The 26,494-nt window shown below is 39.8% G+C and overlaps 1 protein-coding gene across 1 annotated transcript in view; it reads left to right on the plus strand.

Annotated features, from left to right (window-relative positions):
- Positions 1–26,210, plus strand: part of Fas (Fas cell surface death receptor) — a 39,453-nt gene extending 13,243 nt beyond the window's left edge. The window contains exons 2-9 of the mRNA XM_036198636.1: positions 8,308–8,461; positions 12,988–13,125; positions 19,192–19,300; positions 21,686–21,747; positions 21,898–21,957; positions 22,446–22,510; positions 23,766–23,790; positions 24,467–26,210. Coding sequence (XP_036054529.1) covers positions 8,308–8,461; positions 12,988–13,125; positions 19,192–19,300; positions 21,686–21,747; positions 21,898–21,957; positions 22,446–22,510; positions 23,766–23,790; positions 24,467–24,816 — 963 coding nt within the window. The 3' untranslated portion in view covers positions 24,817–26,210. The remainder of the gene's footprint in view (positions 1–8,307; positions 8,462–12,987; positions 13,126–19,191; positions 19,301–21,685; positions 21,748–21,897; positions 21,958–22,445; positions 22,511–23,765; positions 23,791–24,466) is intronic.
- The last annotated feature ends 284 nt before the right edge of the window (positions 26,211–26,494 follow it).

The raw sequence follows: 26,494 nt of genomic DNA on the forward strand, positions 1-26,494 counted from the left end.
CCCTCTGAAAAGCAGTTCATCACGATGCTTCAGGACAAGAAAATGCCCACTGTTCTCTGTTTCTCATGACCTGGTCACAGGGACAGGCACTCACAATCCTTTCTTCTGGGGCCCCCAAGGGGACAAATGTGAAGATTCGGGCGTCTGCATTCCAGATGGACGCCTCTACCAGACGCTGCATCATTGCCATGGCTGTTCACACAAATGCTGCCCCACCTGGAGGAAGGGCGGGCAAACTGAGGTGGACTGGCAAGCTTCACCTTCCCTGCAAGCCCCAGCCTTGGCTTTAGTGGTCCCCTCCTACCCCTCCACCCCTCCCCGGGGCTCCCAAGCTTGAGGCTGACTTCAGAGTCTAAGAGAAATCCTTTCAAAATCATTCCAACATGTGTTTTGAAGATTCCTCATTAAAACTAACTTGTTGCTTTTTTGTTCAGAATTGTCTGAAAACTGTTGTTAGTGTTCCTAAATGAAGCAAAAGTAATTAAGGAAATCCTCACAAACGTGCATCAGAGTCCATCCCAGATTTGGAACGGAAGTGGCTGAACTGGAGTCCTTTGTTAACGTTCCTAAATTTGGGCTTTGGGGAAAGTGCTGAGTTTCAACTATCGCTAAGTGTAACGATTTGTCATGAGTACTTTACTGTAACTGAAGAGGTAGTATATGTTAATGAACGTTGTAAGGAGCAGGCAAGTGTCATGGGGGAATGTAAATAAGGGTGGGTACTCTCACATCACATGGCCACAAGGGATTCAGAAAAGGAGAGAGAAAAACAGAACTTCTGATTTGCAGGAAATATTAAAATCTGTAGGTAATGAAACATTCCAGTAGATACTATTTTTAAAAGATTTTTTTTAACTGTGCATATGTGAGTAGACATGTGGACATGAGTGTAGAGATGCCCATGGGGACCAGAATGAGTTAAGGGGCTGTGAGCTGCCTTACTTAGATGCTGGGAACCAAACTCTGGTCCTTTGTGAGACCAGTGTATGTATCTTACTGCTGACCCATCTCTATCTAGCACAAAGGAGATCCATTATTAAAATCTGGCTTGAAGCTGAGCAGGTGCCATGATGCCTTTCTAAATTGACATTCCAGGCTTGAATGTGAATGCAGCATTAGAGACATATACACCTGCTGTGGCTGTGAGTACCAAAGGGATTCTTCCCCAGGTCAGGAGCCCTAGAAAGCTGGTCCCGAAAGTGGCCATCCCTTATATATCATCAGGTCTGTAACTTCTCAGTGGTCAATTTTTTTTCTTTTTTATTAAAAATGTTCTCTTCCATATGATATATTTTGATTATATTTCCCCTCACCCAGGTCCTCCCCATCTCTCTCCACACCCCACTCTATGATCTCCCCCCCTCTCCCTCAAAACAAAACAAAACAAAAAATCACACAAAAAACCTACCTCCCACCAAAACACAGAAATGAAAATCAAAACAAGCAAAAAAACCAACAAAAGAAAAAATGCCCAGATTAAACAAAGGACCACACACACAAAAAAAGAAAGAAAAGGAGAGAGAGAGAGAGAGAGAGAGAGAGAGAGAGAGAGAGAGAGGAAGCATTGAGTTCATTTTGGGCTGATTGGCTAATCCTGGGCATAGGACCTGTTCTGGAATGTGTTTGATAAACTCAGTAACACTCTATGTTATAAAACTGATTTTCCCATTGCCAGAGGTATCAACTGCAAATAGCTTCTTGATTAAAGGTGGGAGCCAGTGTCCACTCTCAGTGCTGGGACCCATATGTCTTGAACCTGTACAGGTCTTGTGCATACTGCCACAGTCTATATGAGTTTATACGGGTATCACTCCTGTTGTGCCTGCAAGACACTGTTTCCTTCAAGTTATCCACCTCTTCTAGCTCATACAATCTTTCTTCCTCCTCTTCCACATAGATCCTTAAGCCTTGAGGGACAGGGTGTGATAAAGATGTCCCATTTAGGACTAAGTGCTCCAAAATCTCTCACTCTTTGAACATCATCCAGCTGTGGATCTCTGTCTTGATTTCCATCTACTGCAAGAAGAAGCTTCTCTGATGAGGGCAGAGTGAGGCACTGACCAATGAGTATAGCAATATCTAATTAACAGTCATTTTATTGCTATTTACCTTTATCATAATAATACTAGTAGGTTTTCCCCTACCTGAGACCACTTTTTCTTTTCTTTCTTCCTTTTTTCTTACCTATTTATTGTACATACCAACAACAGTTTCTGCTCCCTCCTCTCCTTCAGTCCCCCCCACCTCCTTTCTACCCACCCTAACCACTCTTCATAAAGGATAAGGCCTTCAATGGGAGTCAACAAAGCATGGCATATCAAGTTGAGGCAGGATCAAGCTCCTCCCCCTGCATCAAAGCTGAGAGAGGCATCTCACTGTAGGGAATAGGTTCCAAAAAGCCAGCTCATGCATCAGGGACAGACCTGGTGCCACTGCTAGGGGTCCCACAAGCAGATCAAGCTACACAACTGTCATTCACATGCAGAGGGTCGGTCTAGAGTCCATGAGCTCCCACAAGAACTGGTTAGCTGTGTCTGTGGGATCTTCATTCTCCCCCTCCTTTGCTTGTATAACCCCTCCTCCCTCTCTTCAACTGCTTTCCCAGAGCTGGCCCATTGCGGGGCCGTGGTTCTCTGCATCTGCTTCCAGAAGTCACTGAACAGAAGTTCTACGATGACAATTAGAGTAGTCACCAATTTGACCACAGGAGAAGGCCAGTTCAGGCACCCTCTCCATCATTGCCAGGAATCCTAGCTGGGGTCATCCCTGGGGGCTCCCAGGAGCCCCCCAGGCACCAGGCCTCTCCCCAGCCCCATACTGGCCCCTCTATCAAGATATTTTCCACATAGCTGTCTCTGTCTCTCTCTGACCCTCCCCCAACTCAACCATCCTGAACCCTCACTTTCCCATTCCCCATCCCCTCCCCACTCCAACTCCCTGCCCCCTGTTTACCCAGGAGATCTCATCTATTTACCCTTCTCAGGGTGATCCATATGTCCCTCTTAGGGTTCTCCTTGTTATCTAGTTTCTCTAGGGCTGTGGATTGTAGCCTAGTTATCCTTTGTTGTGCATCTAGTATCCACTTATGAGTGAATACATACTGTATTTGTCTTTCTGAGTCTGGGTTACCTCATTCAGAATGATTTTTTCTCTAGTTCCATTCCTTTGACTGCAAATTTCATGATGTCATTTTTTTAACCACTGAGTAAGACTCCATTGTGTAGAGACCACTTTTTCTTATTGAATATGTCCCCACTCCTCAAATTCCCTATACCTCCTAGCTCCCTTTCTTTATTTGTATAGGATTAATTTTCCCCTGACAAACCTATTACATTTCTTTCATTTAGCATTGCTTCCCTGGAAATTGTTAATATTTTACATCAGCTTGCACCCAGGGTTTTGGTCAGACATTCTGCATGTGTCCTGAGATGAATGTTCAAATTGATATGTGGTGAGTAAAGCAGCTAATCCTCCATATTATATGTGGACCTGATTCAGTGGGTTGAATGCTGTAGTAAACAAACACCAGCCTGCTCAGCTCCTCAGTAAAATTTCTGCCCCCATACTGCCTTAGGACTTGAGCTGCAGATTATTCTGGTTGCTGACTTATACCATCTGATCTGAGGGCCAAGACATCAATTATTTAAAATTAATTGCTCCCCATCTAATCTGTGTGTGTGTGCGTGCACGCGCGCGCGTGCACGCACACACACACACACACACACACACACACACACACACATGATAAATCTCCATTTCCCTGGTGACAAATCCACTCACATACATAAACAATGCTAGGAGAGGATTTATCTGTCCACTGGTTTATTCTCAGGCATTGACCAGACAATGCATGACACACAATAGGTGCTCAACAGTGCATTTGCTTACTTAGACTTCTGTCTGTAGAATGTAATGTCAAGGTTTCTCTTGCTTTAAAAATGTCTTACTTATGAAAGTGGGTGTTTAAATAACTTGTATTTCCCTCTTTCCCCTCCTGTCATTGGCCATAGTTTACCAACTTTTCCTATCCTTAACTTTTTTGCTTTTTCTTTCTGCTTCTCAAAACCAAAAATCACTCAGAACATTTAGGTTTGTGTGGGTTTCCTACCCTATCATAACTGAAATGCTCCAGTCTCTGCCTAAACAGTTTCAGTTAGATCATTGCATTCTGCAAAGATGAGTAAGTGCAGACTTTTTAAAATGTGAACCAGGTGGAGTGTAGCTTGCCTTTCCTCTGGAAACAGTTAGGATAGGTGTTTCAGACCACCTTTCTTCTTGGTACCGGACATAAGTCACTGATATTGTAGTAAGTAGGCAACATTTCCTGAAGAAATCAACTCTGTGAAGTGTGTGAACACATCTGAAGGGAGGCTGCTACCGGGATATCTCTAGAGTCTGTGTCTCTTTACTCAGCTTGATTACAGATTTCTTGTTTCTCAGATTCTGAATGTATCTTGGATAATGATTCCGTGCCCTTGGTACTCGGAAAGCACTCAGGCATGCTAGGCAAGTTTTCTACCTTTGGGCTGCATCTCCAGGCCTCTTTCATAAACAACAATACTTTTATTTTGAGATGGTCTCATTAGGTTGCCACGCTGGCATTGAATTCACTTAGTAGTCCAGTAGAACTTGAACTTGAGGCCTCAGAATCCCGAGTAACTAGGGTGAAGTAGGGAAGAGTGGTACATTTCTTTCAGATAGTCCCAAATGGCGTAATATATGTATCCTTTTCTGGAATGGTACTAGTGGAAGCAATCCATAAATGTATGGATTTCTGTCCTTCTCCTCTGGTTTCTTAACCATTTATGCTAGGAATCAAGGACCTGCACATATAGTTTCTCTCAGATGTTGGTTAAAATGTTCATACAGGCTGTATATCCACAGGGCACACACACATATGTACAATTGGGCATGAAACTTGAGTGCTTTCAATTTGTCAGTTTGGGCTAGACCCAACCTATAAATGCCCTCTCTTTGAGTTTCAATCCCCATCATTTTCTTGTTTTCGCTGAAAAGTCAAAATTTACAGGAAAGAAAAGCAAGTTTGACTCGACACTAACGTTACTTTTACAGTAACCAGCTTGGCTGATGATAGAAAAGAATTGTCCCTCCTCCGGGTGGTTGTTCAGACTCAGTTTTGATTATTGTTGCCAGTAGGACTTAGTGTTACCTTCTAGCTCCTGAGATATTTTCCAGATTAGAGAACACACACACTCTCCCCCCGCCTCTCAAATTTCCCCCTCCTCCCCATATGTGTATTTAATGAGTGTATATGGAGGTTGAAGGTCAACATTTAGTATGACTCTTTACCTTATTTTCTTGAGAGAAGTTTTTTGTTTTTTCAGTGAACCCAGGGCTTGCTGATTCACCTAGGTTGGCTGGAAGGCACACCTTGTCTCTATTCCCCCAATGCTGGCACATGGCTTTTTATTATGTGGGTTCTGGAGGATCCAACTCAGGGGTTCATGCTTGCATCACTAGCACTTAGCAACTGAACCATCATCTCCCAGCCCTAGTTTGAGAATTTTCATGTGTTGATAACTCCTGAAATGTCAAACTCTACAAATCATCCCTCATTGATCAATATGAGTTTGACACAGCCCTAAAGTAAGAAGCCATAAGAATTTGAATGACTTTTGTGCAAAACCTCTCATACTTGAACAATTAATCCTTTGGTACATTTCCAAATAAGTTACTATTCCCTAGCGGCCCCAGCTATATCACCACAGCTGATGGCTATCCACTCTGAAAGAGAGCCTGCCATTAACTGGACTAGCACACAACCTTTAGCTGAGAAAGCAAGAGATAGATATTGTCATTCTGAAAAGAAAAGTTGATGCCAATAAATATAATTTATGTAAGCTTCCATGTTAGAGAAAAGAGCCCAGATTTGAGTGTGTTTTAAAAGCAACAGATTGTGAGTGAAGAATCTTGGTGGTCTATAACTTGCTTGGTATCCATGAGGTCCTGGGTTCAATTCCCAGCACCAAGAAGGAATAAAACAAGACCATGCAAATATAAACTGTTAAACAGCCCCACATATTATTTTGTAATAAGCACAAATTCATATGCAAATCTGTCTTTGGGAACTTACCTATTTTCCATTAATAATCGATTGTATTTATATTATCAGAACTTAGCTTAACAAATATCTGTTGGGTTGAATTATCAATACTTTGGGGATGATGCCAGCCTATTTAGGCTCCATTCTTCTCATCTTTGTAGTATCTGCCCTTTACCTACAACTGCTCAAGCATGGAAAGTCAGTTGTTGTCATTGATGTTAAGGTTTTACACCTCTGAGTACAAAGGGAGAGAACACTGTACTATGAGGGAAAATTTAAGACACATCCTAGCTGTACCTTTTGCTGGTGAGAAACTGCAGACAAGTCGAATGTTTTCTGAGATTTTGATGTCACTTTTCCCTATTAAAAGTGTGGATGTCACAGATGCATCTTTTTGCGACAGGGTTTCTCCGTGTAATTTTGGTGCTTGTCCTGGATCTTGCTCTGTAGACCAGGCTGGCCTCCAACTCACAGAAATCCACCTGGCTCTGCCTCCCGAGTGCTGGAATTAAAGGCGTGCATCACCACCGTCCGGCACACAGATGCATCTTAAGACACTTTTATCTCAGGAGAAAATGTAGGCCACTTCATTCCTTCCTTTTTCCTCAGTCAGAAGTCCTAAGGTAGCCTGTGACCTGAAGGGGTCATAGATTTTACTGATGAAGGAGAACAGGCTGAGAGGGTCTTGGAGGCCTCTGTGGCAGTGACTGCAGATCATTAACTTCTCTTGGCTCAGAGTACCAAAACAATTAACGACACAAACAGATCCCACCCTATCATGTACCAGGAAACCCTAGAAAATGATCTTGAGAAAACCAAATTCAGAAATAGCAGCTCAAAGAATTTGATGATTGACAATGCTCTCTCTAGAGCATCCATAGAAGGAGTGGTATACATTTATATTTATAAGGTGTCTTGCTGTTGTATTACTGTGAAGAGACACCATGACCATGGCAGCTCTTATAAAGGAAAGCATTTGATTGGGGCTGGCTTATAGTTTCAGAGGTTTAGTTCACTGTCTTCATGGTGGGAAGCATGGCATCACTCAGACAGACCTGGTGCTGGAGAAGTAACTGGGAGTTCTATATCAGGAAATTTGGGCAGTAGGAAGAGAGAGCCACTGGGCCTTTCGTGGACTTCTGAACCCTCAAAGCCCACCTCCAGTGATGGACCTTCTCCAAACATGGCCACACTTCCTAATCCTTTCAAATAGTATCACCCCCTGGTGACCAAGCATTGAAATATATGAGTCTATGGGGCCATTCTTATTTAAACCACCTCAGATATATACTTGGAAATCCCAAGAAAGGAACCACTGCAGGTGTTACCTCTAAGTTGCTTAAGTGCATAATTTTGCTTATTTTCCCAAGGAACTCCAACTCTATAGCTAGTAAAGAAAAATTGGAAATAACTTCATTTGGATTTATGTCTTCAGGAGAAAATAATTAAAAATAGACTTAAAGATTCGTTCTCCAAGAAGTGTATATATAAATATATATTTCCTGGACAAGGTGAAGAGACCTATATGGGTTTAGTGGGAAGTTCATTGTATCTTTGGACAGTAGTGAACATTGACCAGAGCTTTGATTCTGTTGCTGGGTAGCAAGAAGGAAGCACAAACGTGCCCGAAGTAAGTATCAAGTCTGATAGAAATGAACACTTTCCTCTTCATGATCAACATTTAAAGATAGAAAATTCTAGTCTCACTAAAATGTAAGAAAATGAAGGCACGGAAAAGTTAGTCACTATTGGTGGCCATAATTAGGTTTCAAATTATGTCTGCTTTGAGTTTCCCCCAATTTTGTTATTGGAACTTCACATTAAAGTAACAACAGCAATACTGCCACTTTCAGGGAACATTTTTATTAAATTCCAGGCGCTGTGCTGAGAGCTTTAAATGCATGGTTCTATTTGATTATCACAACAGATCTGTGAGGTAGAGATTATTTCCAGAGTTGAGATGAAGAACTCGAGACTGAGAGACCATATGGGATTCCCCCTCCACCCCATCCCCAGTCATAGAAATAGTAAGTGGAGCCACGGCTTCCCTGTGTTTCTAGTGTGGGCTAGAAAAACCTGTGCTTGGACTTGCAGGGCCACAGGGTGCCCCTCCTCTGGCAATCACCAGCATGACCTTGTGTAGCCTGTACACAGATCCAGTCACTTTGGGTGAGTGACACATGTTTCCCACAGTGCTTGGTTCAGTAATCACTAAGATCCTTAGTATGTTTCTCCCCCCACAGGTTCTTGCTGGATCACCGTTAAGCATTCATACCCAAGAGACAGACAGCATCTCAGAGGGGTCGGAGTTGAGGAGGAATGTTCATGAAATAGAGACTAACTGCTCAAAAGGATTATATCGTGGGGGCCAATTTTGCTGTCAACCATGCAAGCCTGGTAGGTTACATGAAGCATCCAGAGATGAGTGGGAGAATCAGGGTGAGGGCTTGAGAAGTCCTATAAGTAAGAATGTGTTGGACAGTTAGTTATACAGCTATTGGCTGTCCTATAGTGTAGAGCAGAAGTGGAGGGAGGGGGAATACCATAAAGTTATCCTCCAAACACAAATTGGTTCTTTTATCTTTGTGTTGCTTGTCTGGGGTACTTATGAAGAAATATAATTTACAAATGGAATATATGTCTAAAATCAGAAGATTCATCTATTTAGCTGTTTCTCATAAGCTAAGGAAGACTTATTTGGGAGGGTTAAAAGCCTGTCATCTCAAGCTGACCAGGGTGTATCGGACTAATTCTGGGGCTCCCTCAGCAAGGAACCCCCACCCTCAGTGGTAGTTCTCAGCCCCTCTTCAGTCTATTGCTAAGGCTCTCTGTCCCAGCACTAAAGCCTGCAAAATACATTTGCATTTTGCAGCTGAATAACCAGATGAGCTAGAAGAGCAATGAACAGCCACCAACAGTTTTTCAAAAATCAGTATTTTGAAATGCAAATCCCTTTCAAACTGGAACGCTTTCAAGCACCAGCAAATGAGAGGCTAAGGAAAATGTAATTCTGTAAACTTCGTTTCTACTTTGGGGTTGACCACAATTACTTATAAATGCAGATCTGTCTCAGATGCATTGAGAGGATAAGAAGGTGACCCAAGCCGGGCGGTGGTGCTTCATAGCTTTAAACCCAGGCAGAGCTAGGCTGATCTCTGTGAGTTCGAGGCCAGCCTGATCTACAGAGCGAGATCTAGGACAGGCACCAAAACTACACAGAGAAACCTTGTCTCAAAAAAAAAAAAAAAAAAAAAAAAAAAAAGAAAGAAAGAAAGAAAGTGACTCAGTGGCATTTAGATTTGTTTGACAGTGTCAGGCTATAGTCATAGACCTCCAAAAGGCTTCTGTAGATTCCATCATTGGCTTCTCAGGCTTGCAGTACTAAAAGTACAAAGCAGGCCCAGGTCATGCACATGCAAAGACTCCTCCAACAGTCTCCATGGGGCACTCTCCTGTCCAGATTTTACTAAGCCTAGCAAGAAAGTTTTCCCTATTATATAACCCACTTTATACCTACCTAAATTCCTATATAGTTACTGTTTTCCAAACAGGAAGTGGAAATCATCTATTGCTTTTTTTAAAAAAAACTTTTTTTCAATTATATTTGTGTTTTAATTTTACACATCAGCCATGGGTTCCCCTGTCCTCCCCCTTCCCGCCCCCGCCCCCACCTTCTCCCCAGCCCCTCCCCTCCATTCCCATCTCCTCCAGGGCCAAGACTCCCCTGGGGATTCATTTAAACCTGATGGATTCAGTACAGGCAGGTCCAGTCCCCTCTTTCAAGGCTGAGCAAAGTGTCCCTGTGTAAGCCCAAGGTTCCAAACAGCCAGCTTATGCACTAAGGACAGGTCCCGGTCCCATAGCCTAGATGCCTCCCAAACAGTTCAAGCTATTCAATTGTCTCACTTATCCAGAGGGCCTGATCCAGCTGGGGGCTCCACAGCCTTTGGTTCATAATTCATGTGCTTCCATTCATTTGGTTATTTGTCCCTGTGCCTCTCCAATCTTGGTCTCAACAATTCATGCTCTTACAGTCCCTCCTCTTTCTCAACAATTGGACTCCTCAGCCAGGCCTCAGGTGGAGCTCCAGGAGTCTATTGCTTTTTTTTAAGTTGCTAATGACAATCAATTTAGCCTATGAATTGAAATCTGTATTCATAAGTTGAAATTTTGCACTTAGATGTTTAAAATTTAAAGTGCAAGCTAAAACGAAGATGGTGTGTTTTGCACATTAAGCTGTCAAAGATTTCTGCTGTGTGCTTTTACTGTACTTTTGTTTGTATTTTAAAAGGGAATCTCAGTCTGTTGCAAACTTTTAAGAATGAAAATGGGACATATGTCAAGAACTGGACAATGTTTTTACTCAGTGACACAGCAATGAGTTATTTATAGGAAAATGCATTAAACATGGAGAATTTTGTGTGTATGGCATTTCATTTTGATACCCAACAATGTAGGATTGTGTATGTAAATTCTGGAGTAATCAAAGGCTAGAATAGTCTGTATCAATCAAAGCCTAGGCGTATCAACATTTCTGATATATTTCTAATCTAATCCTCAGTTGTACAGATTTCTTTCAGCAGTTGCTATCTGGCATTCTGGCTGTGTTGAAGGTTTTTCTCTGCCCCTTCACTAATATATTCCACATGGCATTCAACACGCACCAAACACTCTCACCACCATTATTATTCTCTCTGGTTGAATTTTAGACTTACCAACATTCAAGCTAGTTTCAAATCTGTTTATAGTGTTGATGATCGGATAGTAATAGGTAATATTAATGATGAAATACATCAGTGAACATCAGATATTGGGAAATGATAAATTTTACTTTTAAGAAAACTTGGTTGAATGTTTTGGATACTTTCATGAATTCATACAGACTGTTGGGGTGATAAAGCTTTCTTTTTCATCAAAATGAAGGGAAGTAGGAGAAGGGGATGGAGGGAAGCCAAACAGAAACCAAGGCGGTGCACTGTGGATATGACTTAAGTGAAAAGAGTCTTTAACTTATCTCCACGTCAAATGATTGGCATACTTATATAGAGTCTCTTTAAAATGAAAATAAAATATATTTTTCAGGGATCACCTGTGAACTGATATTTTTTGTTATAATATACTGTGCACATATACAGAAATTTAAAAAATAAATAAAAATCAAATACTTGTAAAGTCCTCACCACATCTTGATATCCAATACGATAAATTCAGCAATGTATTTCTTATTTATTATATTTACATATACACATTTATATACACTGCTGTCTCTATACTACTATATATACATACATATGTGTGTATATGTATGTAGTATATTTGCATGCATAAGAATGCAACAAAGTAAGAGAATAAATATCTCAAGGTCCTTGGTATGTAGGTGCTTTTAATAATTTCCCATCTCTACCAAATTTTCTGCGATAAGCAAGTATGTGGCTATCAGAAAATGATGCATTTTGAAATCTTATCTTTTTAGTAACTTTTTTGTATTTTAGGTAATTTAGATTGTATAGTTTGAGGAAAGAATCTTAATTGCATCCATATAAAGTGAGGCATAATCTACAGGTTAGCTCATTAGATATTTCAGTTCACTTAAACAACAGAGTCATACCACTTGCAGGCAATGCAATGCCTCTTCTACTCTGTCCCCAGTAGAATTCTGCTGTAAGGTTGTGTAGCGCTGATGTGCCCTTTGATTTTTGCTCTAGATTTTCATGGTTTCCTTTTAAGAATAGATTTGTTTTTATTTACTAAAACATCACAAAATGTCATCTATACTTTGGTTTAATAACTGACTGTACTTAGTAAATATTGTGTTTGGACAACAAAAATTCTGTGAGGAAATTCACCAAGTCATGTAATAGGAAACACAGAATAAATTGCATTTGCTGTTTTGCGCACCGCAAGCAGATTTGACTGCGTTTGGCCTTTACAATCATTTACACCTTTGATGACTAGAGTTGCCGGTGCTGCATCTTTGCCACACTTCCCTGCATATTCTGCAGCACTTGCCTCTCTACTCACTGCCCACTGCCACTTAGCTTCTCTGCCTGAGAAGGGCAAGACCCCTGAAGCCAATGTTTTGTCTTACTTCCTGCAGCACTTCCTTCTGCTCCTTCAGATCCCTTAGCACACATGGACATTTAATAAACACTTGTTCAATATGTGACCATATTTCCAGAAGGCATTGTTCTATAATGCTTGGTCATGGTAATAGAATGACTTACTTTAAATAAATCAAAGCAAAGATGAATATTATTTCAGATTGTTTGCAATAATAGCAAACCCTATGATATTTTATTAGAAATACATGTGCTTGTCTACAAAATGTGCTGTGTTCCTGGGTAGAAAACAAATAGAAAGGGGAGAGAAGAAGGAACTTCTTTATTTGGTGGCATATGCACAGTTCTGATAGTAATGACAAAGAAGTCTTCATCATTTGCATGACAAAAACTTAGGTTTACAGACACTAAGTGCTCTGTCAAAGATTTGATAGAGATTTCTAGAAACTTCCAAAGTTATTTTGCTTAAACTGTATTGTCTATGATCAGGATTTGTGGATTTGGGAAACAAAATGAGAATCAGAACAAAGTGAGTTTGTTTGGTAATCTCGGAGCCAAGGACAGCCACCTCCCCCATGTATCTAGTTTCTTCTCTTCAGAGAAGTGCATTTGGTTACTCTGATCGACTCTTTCTCTGTGTTTCTATTGCTAACTATCCTACTTTTTTATGGGAGTATTTTTTGCCTTCTGTTTTTGGAAGGCTCTTAATGTGATTTTTTCCCCCAATAGCTATTTGTCTTTCCCATTGCATTTGCGTATAATTAACCTGACATTTCGTTCCCTGATCTTAAGATTTGTCATCTTCACATACTTCCATAGTGACTACCAGGCTCCAAAAATTTAATATATTTTTTCCCATGACAGGTGAACGAAAACTTTCGGACTGTAAAACTGATGGTGACAAACCAGAGTGCTTTCCCTGCAAGGAAGGGAAGGAATACATGGACAAGGAGCACTATTCTGACAAATGCAGAAGATGTACACTCTGTGATGGAGAGCATGGTATGTATCTAAGAAAGCAATCGAAAGAAGCCATCCCCTCACTTCATGTAGAACCATACACCGCACAGTTTGAGATTGAGATCTACTCTGGTACTACGCCAACATATAGGAAGGAGCAGAATGAGGCTAGCTAGGTAATGTGGAGCCAAGTCCTTAGGTTGTAATCACATTTAAGAGTCTTCTCAGCAATCCTCCCAAATGGAGGCAAAGGACTAATAACCCTGAGTGGAGAGTCACCAGCTGCAATCAAAGCCACCCATAGAAGCCATTTTTCCACCTGTATTTAAACTTGGCTTGTGGTTCTTGTTCACAGCTGTACAGAGAAACCCAAAATGTGGGAGGATGTCCCCTCATCTTTGGGGATCTGGTCTGTCAACATCATTCTACTTGGGGACCTGAATTTTTGTAGCTATTTCAATCTATTCTCAAGACCAAGGTGAAAACAAAACAGAACTGTAGCATGAATCTTAGAGGTACTTATTAATTAACTCAAACCCGAGGCCAGGTATTGGGGTGACCGCTGGAAGGTCAGAGAAGCAGAACAAGCCACAGCTTCCTCACCTCGCCAGTTCCTCAGCTGACCCTGTTTCCTCAGACTGCAAGCTTCTGAGTCCTCATCTGAATGGGTCTCAGCTGAACTGCTGCTAGAAGCCTGAAAGCTTAACCAGCCAAATGCTTAACTAACTTAGTTCCTGGTCCTCACACCTTATATACCTTTCTGCTTTCTGCCATCACTCCCTGGGATTAAAGGCGTGAGTCACCGAGCTTGGCTGTATCCTTGAACACACAGAGATCCACCTAGCTCTGCCTCCCTTAATCTGGGATTAAAGGTGTGAGTGCCACCATTTTCTGGCCTCTGTATCTAGTGGCTGTCTGTCTCTGACTCCAGGTAAGTTTATTAGGGTGCACAGTATTTCAGGGAACACAATACCACCACATTTCCCCTGTTCCTCTGACCTCTTGGCTATTAACTCTGTGTTTGGCTCTGTGTTTCTTATTTAACAAGACAGTTACATCTACACAGAACAGAACAAAAAATGGCCATACTTTGGCATCAAGTTTTAGATCTCTGTCTTTCTCTGTCTCTCTCTCTGTCTCTGTCTCTCTGTCTGTTTCTCTCTCTCTCTCTCTCTCTCTCTCTCTCTCTCTCTCTCTCTCTCAGCATAAAGTTTTTACACCAGAACCTGGTTATATATTAGAGCTGCTCAAGGAGCTGTTGAAATATTAATGCTTAGGTCTCAGCTCTCAATTAAATCAGTCTCCAAGTGGAGCCTGAAAATGTGTCTGCTTAAGCTTATTTCAGGCTTATCATGTAGCATTCCAATGTGTTAGACATGATGATGATGATGATGATGATGATGATGATGATGATGATAATGATGATGGTGGTGGTGGTTTTCAGACCATGTATTTAAGGCACAAAGCTCTCAATTAAAGGAGTAGGGGGGCCATCTATGCAATGGTGGAGAATGTCTGGCTTTCTGGGTATCTATCCACTAACAACTCTATTTGATTGATGGTCCTTTCAGCCTGGTACTGACATTTTTTGTTAGTAAATACTGTCACACAAATTTCTGAATAGTCTTAATATAAAAAAATCTAGGCCCGATATTGGGGTAAATGCTGAAAGACTAGAGAGACAAAAGAACAAGCCACCTCTTACCTCTAGGACTCCTCAGCCTGGAAAGCTTTCTTCAGCCAAAAGCCTTTAGTTCCTGTCTCCTCATGCCTTATATACCTTTCTCCACTCACCCATATAATTTCCTGTCTCAGTTTTCCTAGTGCTGGGATTAAAGGCATGTGGTTCCTAAGTACTGGTGTGTGCCTCCAGTGCTTGGCTCTGTTTCTCTCCTAGACTGAGTCAGTCTCATGTAGTCCAGGGTGGCTTTGAACTCACAGAGATCCACACGGATCTCTGCCTCCTGAGTGCTAGAATTAAAGGTGTGTGCCACCACTGCCTGCTTCTATGTTTAATCTAGTGGCTTATTCTGTTCTCTGATTATCAGACAAATTTATTAGGGTATACAATATATCACTGTATTTCTCCTTTTATTATTTTTGTTTAAAATAATAAAAGGTTATAACTAATATAAGAAAAAGTATATACAATAAGTATATACAATATATACAGTCAAGAATTACGTCAACAATGTCCAGTCCATTAACATTTGATGGATTTAGAGAAAATGTCCCATTATTTATCCTATTTTGGTGAGTCTAAAATGTTGTACCTAATTCACTTTCTATACTAACTTGTATTATCAACCAAATACTGTTTTTTGATGCCTTTCAAACTTATACACTTTATACCTCTTTAGTGAGTTTCTTTTCTGAATTTGTTAACAAAAAGACTATAACTATCCAGTCTTCAACTCCCTCAGAGAACCAAGAAGGAAATAATACTACCTAAGTAAGCAGGAATTGCAAGCAAGCAACTTCCAAAAAAATATGAGCAATGACAGAAACAGCTAGCTACCTGGATGACCCAAGATTTCTCTGCAATGTTGTGGCTTCCATATTTACCCTAAGGCCTACCATATCTGACAGACTTATCTTGAAGCAGGATATTCTGAAGGTTCTACCTTGTCTTGGCAAGGTTCTACAGTCCTTTCTTTTGTGTCTTGCTTGTCCACTTTGGACAGCATACTGTCAGCAGTCAAGACAAGGGCATTTTCTTGCCCAGTGGCTAACTTGCCACAAAGAAAGTAAACTCTGTATGGAGTTTCTTTGATGCCTGTCATCTTCTCTGAAGCATATTGGTGCTGCCAGGAGAATACATGTCTCATTGTTCTAAAAAAAAAAAAAAAACTGTTATTAAAATATCTTAAATGCCATATTCTGTAGATCTCTGAAGTGTTTGAAGATGACCTGTCTATGTAAAATATATTTCTGTTTGACTTGAAAACATACCTAGTATGACTACAAGTTTAATTGTAATAGGTGACTAAATACTAACTTACATTTCTTTATTATTCTAAATAGTTGGTAATAATAACTTTCAAGGACTAGAAAATTCCATTATATTGTTAAATGAGCTGTATAGATAAAATACCTTAAATAAGAGTAGGAATGTATGTACAGTGTGTTCTAATAAAAATAATCTCAAATTTGTATCAATATACATAATTTGTATACAATATACAAAAATTCAATCCAATGTAAAATATTTAAAACTAGTAGTTGCTTTCTAAAAGTAGAGTCAATAATCTAACTTTTTATCTTATCATATCCATATTCTCTCTTTTTCAGAATTTAATAATCTACCCTTTATCCATCATTTCTATATCTTTTTTTTCAGAGTAGATTAAATAACCTATCTCTTATCTATATCATTTTTCTTTCTTTTTCTTTTTTTCAAACCAGAACCTTGAATCTAATCTCCTTTGTTTATCTTTTCTCCTTATCATTAACAATTTACAACTTGTAACCAACTAGCCTAAACAATGACAGTTATCCATAACCCATTGAATGACCAAAACCACCTATCCCACCTATTGGAAATGTGGGTGTCATGTTCTTAAAATTATTTCATGGTGTCTGGGGGTGAAGGAATCTTTAGGGAATTCTGAAAAGAAAAATTTGAGGGTTAATTATCAAGTCCTGGGAGAGTTAGCTGCATCATTTGTCCAGTCTCTGCATAATGGGAAAGTGCAGGGCTTGTCTCAAGTCCTCGCTTGAGTAGTCTGTGAGGCTGGATCATCTCAGCTACCCATCTTGAAATTGTCCTGAGCAGTTTGTGGTCCAAAGCCAATCCTTGGGTGGTGTTTCTCAGCTTAGTGGTATTATCATCATCCTGATGGAATCATTGTGGGGTCCCATCATCTTTTTTGAGACTTCAAAGTTGCTATTAGACAAGGTCATGGTTACTGCAGAAAATCTTTCTTGTGGGACAGTTTTTTTCTGGATGATTTGTTGTTTTTTTCTTCAGATGTCTCCTTTGCCCAGTGTTCTTCAGATTCTTTAACTGGATGCCTTCATTCTCCTGGAAGACAAAAACAAAACCCTTCCCCAACTCTAACTTTGAGGAGTTTCCAAATCTAATCTTTATCAACTTTGATTTATGGCTTCTCCTTAACTTTTTGCTTTATATTCTAAAGCTGTTCTATCATACAAAGAAGTATGATTTTTTACAAAATGTATTAGGTTCTTTAATTGCTCTGGGAAGAGGTTCCTTCCATGATGGCAGGAAAGGACTGAACCAAATTTGTCATGGGGGCCCTTGAGAGGCTCCTCAGGGCATTTCCCAGTGGCAAAGGCAAAAGATTACCTTGTCTGTCCCTTGTTGACCTACATTCATTAGTCCAGTGTTTTTTGCCTTTGCCACATCTTCCTCATAATCCAGAAAGGAGGGGTGTTCTGTTGGGATTATTCCTTGAAAAAACATTGTTTCTAGGAATGCCCTGTTTACAGTCCCTTTTTAGGTGACATTGTTTACCGCATTTGAAACATCTGACATTACTATTTTTTCCAAACCTCTGGAAATACTTCTCCTATCCAAGTATCATCATGGTCATGAGATTCAATATTAATTGTATCTCATATCCATTCCTCCAAGGGTTCTGATCTTGCCTTTAATGGCCTAATTACCCTTTTGCATTGTGCATTAGCATTTTCAAAAGCTAGAGATTCAATTATTATCTGTCTAGCTTCTGAATTTGGTATCATTCTATTTACTGCTGAAGACAGCCTTTGTAAGAAATCCATGAAGGTTTCCTTTGGGCCCTGTATTACTTTTGTAAATGACTCAATTTTCTTTCCTTCTTCTTCAGTTCTGTCCCAAGCATTCAAGGCTACCATTCAGCATAAGCCAGGGTATGGTCATCATAGAGAGATTGTCTTTCTACATTAGCATAATGTCTTACTCTAAGAAGTTGATCTTGGGAGATTTCCATACCTCTAGCCCTACATTGTTGTTCAATGGTCTTAGCCTCATCCTTCCACCAGGTCCTCTATTGTAATTGTGGACCAGTCTCTAAGGTGGCTGTAACCAAATCTCTCCAGTCTTGAGAGATAATTCTATTACAAGTTGACCACAAGTTTAACATCTGCTTCACAAACAGGGAATGCATACCATATGTCACTATAGCTTCTTTGAATCTCCTTAATCTAACATTTCCGAAGAAGTCCAGTTAGCTTGTACATAGGCTTGAGCATTTGGCAGTTCCTGTAAGGTTACTGGATAAATTAAGGTTGGCTGTTTGAAAACCTTAGGCTGTTTCTCTGTAACCATATAATGCAATGCTGAGATTGGTTTACTTTCAAATTCTTCTGTCTGGGTCTGAATTTCCTTATGATCTGTTTTAACAAGTTTTTCTAAAACTTTTATCTTGGCAATCATATTAACCAATTTTTTTAAATGATGAAACAAAAATGATCAAACAAATAATATTTATAATTGACATTACAAAAATCCCATCTACATTAATTATTCTCTCTTTTAATTGTTCCATTTTCAGACTGTCAATTGTATTATCAAACAGAGACCAAATTCCTTCCTTTGTAAAAATATTTCCCATTTTTTAATGTGGGGGAAAATCTTTTTTAACTAATTTCTCCCTTTAAGAAATCCCAATTGTCTCACCAAATCTGCCAACAATGACGATTCCGATGTGAGGCTGAGGGCTTCTGTATAGAACAGTAGATAGAAGTCTGAGTGGGTTTCAAAGCAGCTACCTCTACTAAACCCTCAGTCTAAAAAGAGTGAGTTCCTGTTTCCTCCCACCTTACATACCTTTCTCTGCCCTGCTGTATTACTTCTTGGGAATAAAGGCATGTGTGCTTCCTAAGCAAAGGTATGAGATCTTGATTACTGTGATCAAAGGTGTGTGCCAACATTGCCTGACCTCTATGTCTAATCTAGTGGCTGGCTCTGTCCTCTGATCCTCAGGCTAGTTTATTGGGGGTACACAATATATCAGCACAAAATATTGTTATTAAAGATGTGATAGTGTAACTGTTGATAATAAGCAGTAGATATAAAAAAATCTATGCAGAATCTAGTCATTATTTTCATTGCTTATTTGTAACTAGCTGCTATAATTAATATTTTATAAACTGGATTTCTAGGTTTAGAAGTGGAAACAGACTGCACCAAGACCCAGAATACCAAATGCAAGTGCAAACACAACTTCTATTGCAATATTTCTGTCTGTGAACACTGTGATCGCTGTGTCACGTAAGTTTTAGTATTCAGTGCCTAAAACACTAGCTATAACTTGGGACATCCTACCTTCTTAGAGAAGAGCCACGCTGAATCAGAGTTAGGAACTGAGTTCTCTTCTTGTCTTTTCCATTTGCTCAGCTACCACCAATCAGCACCAGACATCACTGAGCACTCTCCAGTTTCTGAACATTACCAAAACCATTCTGTTCAAGCTAAACTGCTAGCTGCTTAGGTTGATGATGGTTATGGGAGATGTGACTGTCATCAAGGTATTGGTTCTAGAGGCAAAGAAAGCTAAAAAACTGATGCTTATTGCACGTCAATACTTTATGGTGTATGGCAAGCATAAAACATTTGTGCTCAGAGTGGTGCAAGTTATGCAAGAAGACATTTTGACTCTGTACAAAAGATGAGAGTTTTGAGGAGGCAAGAGACAGCATTACATGTGGGTGGGAATTGTGTTCAGGCAGGGAACAATAGCTCTAAAGAGAGATAAGATGCTCCCATATCTGCTGGAGAGTAGAAAAGCCTGGAAGTGAATTGGATCATGGGTACTTTGCCTTGATGCTAAAGGGCTTGCTTTTGACTCAAATCTAGAAAACATACTTGTACTGCTGACTTATCTAATAATTAATTGGGCTAACTTGAGCAGATTACTTAACCCATTTGAACTTCAGTTTTCTCACTCATATTTTCTCACTAATATTTAAATAGCACCACCCTCTATCACATTTCTCTGGAAATCACATTAGGTAGTATGTGTTGCAAACAGAGCTTTTGCATCTCAGGGTAAATCTTAGTGTGGCAGAGCACTTGCCCAGCAAGTGCAAGGTCTTGGGTTCAATTCTCAGCACTGAAAGAAAAGTAGTTTTGGGTTTGTAAGATGCTGGTTTTATGGATAAGTGAGACAGTTGGTTAGCTTGAACTGTATGGGAGGCCCCCAGACAGTAGAGCTGGGACCTGTCCTTGGTGCATGGGCTGGCTTTTTAGAGCCTGGGGCCTATGCTGGGACACTTTACTCAGTGTTGGTGTAGGGAGGAGGGGACTGGACTTGGCTCAGATGATTCTACCAGGCTGGGCTGAATCCCCAGGGGAGACCTTGCCTTGGAGGAGGTGGGAATGGGGGTAAACTAGGGGGGAGGGCTGTAGATTGGGGGAGAGGGCTATAGAGTGGGATGAGAGAGGACAGGGAAATTCGTGGCTGATATGTGAAATTAAGTTAATTATAAAATAAAAATATTAAAAAATATGCTGGTTTTCTGGAGAATGCTTAGGACTGCTATTCCCTTGCCATTCTGTAAGCCTGTAACTCACCTCTGGGACCTATGGGCATTTGTCTAATAGGCTTGAAAAGCAGAGACATGATGCTTCTTATCTTGTTTATTAGGAAAAATGTTTGTGTTCTTACTTTTGCTCTCTTCTCCAGCTCCAAGTTTTTGAGGGTGATGAGGGGCAAGGTGGGGATTGCAGGGAAGTAGTTAACTTGGTAAAGTAATAGCCCAATAATAGCTCTGTACACTTTATAATCATGATTCAATTTTCTTCCCACTGGCACTTGTTGAGGTATGGTGTACTTGTCTCTATGCTGCTGGTGAGATTATAGGCTCCTGGATATGACCTGGTCTCTCAGCATACCTGCTTAGGCTTCAGGGAAGAGGTGGGCTGTGAACTTGGACTGTCAGAGTTTACCGATCTGAAGAAAATCACACAAGTGCCTCTTGACTGTCCTAATCACTCCTAGCTAGGGTCCTGGGCAATATCCCAGGCAGTGGTTCCCTTCAGGCCTTTTTGATGGTTTATAAGACTTTTTTTTGAAATTGCTCTTGATAAGTCATTTTTAAAACAGCTTGTTTTAAGCTCTTGTATCAATTTAATTGTATTGAATTTAAAAATTAAATTATTACCAATTTTAAGTTTATTTTTGTCTATCCCTTTCTTTTGTATATCAGTATTTTATTACCTTTTAAAACTCTTGATACCATTAGGATTTTTATTTTTAAACATGTGACACAGGGATATGCATGTGACTGCAATGCTGGGGAGGCCAGAAGATGCTGTCGGATGCCCTGGAGCTGCAGTTAGTGGTGGCTGTGAGCTGCTTGGTGTGGGTTCTGGGAATTGAACTCTGATCCCCTCCACAGGCAGCAAGCACTCTGAACCACTGAGCCATCTCTCTAGCCCCTGTATCTTAAAGCAGACTTAACATTGCTCAATCAAACACCCCGTCACAGTTCTTAGCTGGTACCAGCTTTTGATGGTGATCTAGAAATGTCTGAGAGGAAACAAGTGCTGGACATGAAAGGGGAAATGGAATGAATCCTGATGTGTCATGTACATGGAAAGACAGGGGAGGATTCTACACAGGCCTTCTAAGTTTCTTCTGCCTTTCCCTCCCAGGTGTGAACATGGAATCCTTGAGCCCTGCACACCAACCAGCAATACCAAATGCAAGAGAAAAAGTAATCATTTGTTTTTATGACTACATTCTTCTCCTATCCCCATCATCATGTCAGAGTAAACGCTCATGGGTTTATTATTGATTGAGATAACAGAGCTTCTCTTTTTCTTAAAAGCTGTTTAATTTCATATGAAATGTTCAATATTTCCAGCCACAGATTTCAGATACCATTTCCTATGGTTGATCATCCCCTTTTTGGTACTATTGCTTGGTAAGTCCTCTCTTTGCTTAAATTTTAGATTAAAAGGACATGAGAAGTAGCCACTGTGCCCATAGAGAACCATAGAAGTCCAGGGGGAGTGTGACAATGACACCTGGTGAACCTGACCTTCTCTGGGCCTGACCTCCCTCAATAAACTATTTATTTTAATGTTTATTTAATTTTTATGTTTATTTATTTTTTGATCACTCTCTCTTATTTTGTGTCTTTAACTTAAAAATCTATGACAACATGTTTTATCCAAAATTGCTTCATAATGACACTAGTTAAGGGAAAGCTGGGTGTCATCATAGTTGTTCTAGAAAATTCCCTTGAAGCCTAGGAGTGACAAGATATACCAGCTTTCAGTGACTGAGAATCTTGTAATTTTTCCTTCTTTGTGGGAACAAGTAACTGTCTCTTCAATTCACTTAACTTAGTGTGAGGATTTCCTGTCAGAATGGCATGTGAGTCTGACAGCAATCTCTTTGATTTTTCAGGGTTTTTATATAAAAAGTATTGGAGAAGAGGTCATGATGACCCTGAGTCTGGGATCTCAAAGCCTGTGAGTATGCAAAGTCTCACTGGCTTTCTTGGACAAACAAAAGAAAGAAAGGAACAAACAAACAAAAATTAGTACTTTCTTTAAAACAAATATGTGTTTGTCCATGCACAGGTCAGAGCAACATTAATAATGAATTAACCCAGCAGCAGCTAATTTATTATTACGTTTTTGTGAGGTGCTATATAAAAGTATCATCTACCTCTATAGTCATTTGAGTCAAGATGGAGTCCGTGCTGACCTGTCTATGTCTTTCTTAAAGAGAAGACCATGTGCACTATCTATTGGGCAGCACAATAAAGCATGGTACTGGAAATACACTTTTACCAGAGTTTTCCAAGGGAAGAAGTTGGTTTTGGACCCCACTGACCCAGAAGAACACTCAAACCCACAAGCAGACTTTTTCAACCTGTCACCTTCAGCATTTACAGTGGATATTTATCAAGGTTGCTGTCAGTCTACTGGCTGCTGCCAGGGAATGAATGATGTTAGACTGAATTGTCATAGTGCTCATGCACACACATTATCTAGGTGAGAGACATGATTAAGGAGCTCAGTTTAAGATTAAAGTCATGCATTAAAGTTATCTTGTACAAAACTAATTACATGGGGAGTCCAAGGCATAGTTGGATTGGTTGCATTGTCTTCTCAAAGGTGGGTTAAATGTCAGCAGAAAGGAAACAGATTGAATAGATAGTTTTAAATAGTCTCAAAGCATGTTCCTAACTTGGTTCAAAAAAGCTGGGTTTCTAAAGGCAAGTTTACAAAAGGCATTTCCAGAATAAAATAAATCCTTACAAGGCTTTACATAAATACTATAAGGAGCAATAAAGGAGCTTGGAAGCCTACCAGTTTGAGCTGGAAAAGGGATGTGCTGTGTGAAGCACTACATTTTACCTTGCTATTTTCCCTGCAGAAATGCCATTGGCCAAATGGCAGGACTCAGATAAAACTCCAGCCAAGACTTTGCTTTTAAAATTCGCTTAACAGGCACAATATGGCTCCCTCTAGCCCTGGAGCTGATGGTAGATAGTATCTAACACAGGTGGATGGAAACCTTCAGTATCAAAATTGAATGATTGAAAGAACTCATCCTAATCACAAAGTCTAATTTCCTAATTTCGTGTGTGTGTGTGTGTGTGTGTGTGTGTGTGTGTGTGTAGTAGGCAATTATAAAATATTTCCTTCTGAATTTAGAAAGAATTAAATGACATTTAAGTATGTATTTGTCTCTCTGCCTCTATTTTATTCTTCCCAGGAAAATATGCCAATTAATTTCTCCGGTAAGTTCTTCTATTATTTTATTTTACAGAAGTAGCTTTCTTTGTCAGAATAAGCCTAAATTAGAACAAACACTAAGATTTTAGTGTGAATAATGTTTGACTTTTAGTGACACTTTAGGCCTTCCTGTTATTTAAACTGTCAGTTCTATCAAGAGTTTAGATCTGTAACAGTCTAATTAAAAATAAAACAGGTAGTGATAAGACAGTATATCATTAGAGGTTTAAGAAAAATTTTCTTCATAATCAGCTATATCACAAAACTCCTTGTAAACTGATGTCCAAGTCAAATGGAACCCTAGCCTCTTACCTCTGCAACAACATGTCCAATTCTATTTGCTCCTGTCCTTTGACCTGTGACTCAGAGACAGGAAGAACTGTCCTTTTAGGTTTGTGGGTCTGGTCATCAGGTCTGTAGGGGGTACTAGATATGATCTTTTTTTTTTTTAATCTTCTGATTTCATGAATGAGGTAAGAAGACATAAAGATGTCATGTATCATACCCAAAGAGTAAAAGTATAAGAGCCACAGCAAGCTTGGGAGTGCAACTCAAGCTTATTCTGTTTGGATCAATAGGACTCACCTGCACTCCAAATTTTAAGGGAAGAAGTGCACGTGCCTTCAGTAATGGAAATTCCTCTTAGAAAGACATTTTCAGAAACTATTTTCTGTTTTTCAGATATTGACCTGAGTAAACACATCTCGAATATTGCTGAACAAATGTCGTTATGTGAAGTTAAAAAATTTGTTCGGAAGAACGGGATCTCTGAAACAACAATAGATGAGATCAAGCATGACAATATTCAAAACACAGCTGAGCAGAAAATACAGCTGCTTCAGCACTGGTATCAGTCTCATGGGAAGAAGGATGCATATCATGCTTTAGTAACAGGCCTCAAAAAAATCAACTGTTATATTCTTGCAGAGAGAATTCAGGTCATAGTCCAGGAGGACGTTGAAAATTCAACTTTCAGAAATGAAAACGAAAGACAAGACTCAAGTGAAAACTACCTCAGTTCTAGCTATTGAGAGAGAGAGAGAGAGAGAGAGAGAGAGAGAGAGAGAGAGAGAGAGAGAATCGACTGTGCAACATAGTGAGCTCTGAACTATCCTGGATCACAAAGTAAAGCCTTGTCTCAAATATAACAAAAGAAAAATTACAAAGCAAAGAAGAACATTTTTAATAATGGAAATCTATAAATGGTGTTTGACTTTTTATTGAGTATATTTTCTATTTCCTTAGATTTCTAAAGACAATATATTTATAACATTGGAAGATTTCATGATTCTGTTTTGAGTAATGTTGATATGTATGTGGAGGATTGACAGGTGCTAGAGTAAGTGCAGTAGTGATTTATGTACCCAGACAGAAGTCTACACAAAAGCACATAAACTTATTAGCATGCTCTAGGCATGAGTGTAGTTACTGTGTGTTGGCCTGTGACAGTCCACCCTGTTCCATGGTCACAGAAGACATGGCTTTGGCTATGAAGTCACACACACTGTAAGGCTACTTTGTCCCAACCCCAACTCCAAGATAATCCTAGATATTTTACCATATAGAGAGACTTGGTTAGCCATCTTCAGAACATATCCATGCAAAGCTTGCACATGTGTTTAAATGTAGAACTAAATAAGGTTCTGTCTCAAAGATTTTGTGTGTGTGTGTGTACAGACCATTGGTGTTTTGTGATGTAATATTTTTAATTTAAATTTGTGTGGAAAATGTAGAATAAATCCAAATGCTTGAATATATTCTATTTATATACCATTTTATTCTTCCAAAACAATTTGTGTTTGTCTCAGGTGTCAAAGTATATTTGAGGAGGAGTGTATTACTCCAGCCACACTACCTCTCAGTTTTCTCTTTGTTGTTTAACCAGATACAGCTTTATGCACTCGTAAACCTGGAAACATTTCTAAAGAAATAATGGTCCCTGCCCTCCTATCCCCCACCCCCATCCCCAAAACCCAGAACTGCCTTGGAAATTCTGACCTGTTTTGGAAGGAAGAATGCATTGCTTTTCTGGGGGGTAGCTTTAGGGCATGCTATGGACTTCTGCCTACCACCAAAGGTTGGGGACAATATGGAAAGGCCACTTCATTGCCATGTGTCAACTTCTAGTGAGTTATCTTCACCTACAAATGCCAGCTGATGTCCAGCAAAGATAAAATAGGCAGAAGGGTCTAGGAATTGTTTTTGTTATTCTCCTCAGGTTCTGAGACAAACCATTTCCTCCATCTACTGCAATGCTGTTATTTTTACATTTAAACCTGTATGAAAGTTGTATTAAATGTGAATTGGAATCTGGAGTGTTTGTGTGTTTTTGTTCATGTACTGTGAACTGAGGAGAGTTATAAAAGGAAACATGCTTGCAGTTACCTAAAGACCTTCCATTGTTGGATGATTCTTTCCCTCTATGTATGGAAATGTATAATAGAGGAAATATTTTTTAATTAAAGTATCATTTTGGCATTTCTGGTTCTCTGTTGTCTTGTCTGTTGTTCTATTTTCCTTCACTCCACCGACCACTTAAATGTTACCTGTTCGATGAATCGTTAGCGCTTGCTTTGACATCTGAGGAGGAAACTCCTTTTGTAAAGCCTTTTAATAGTTACATGGTTTGCTCCATGGTTGTTACTGCCAAGAATACTCCCAAACAGAACACAACCATTTGTCAACCAGGGGCACTGAAATACTGGTAAC

This window comes from Onychomys torridus, chromosome 1, assembly GCF_903995425.1.
Source record: "Onychomys torridus chromosome 1, mOncTor1.1, whole genome shotgun sequence".
Taxonomy (NCBI): Eukaryota; Metazoa; Chordata; class Mammalia; order Rodentia; family Cricetidae; genus Onychomys; species Onychomys torridus.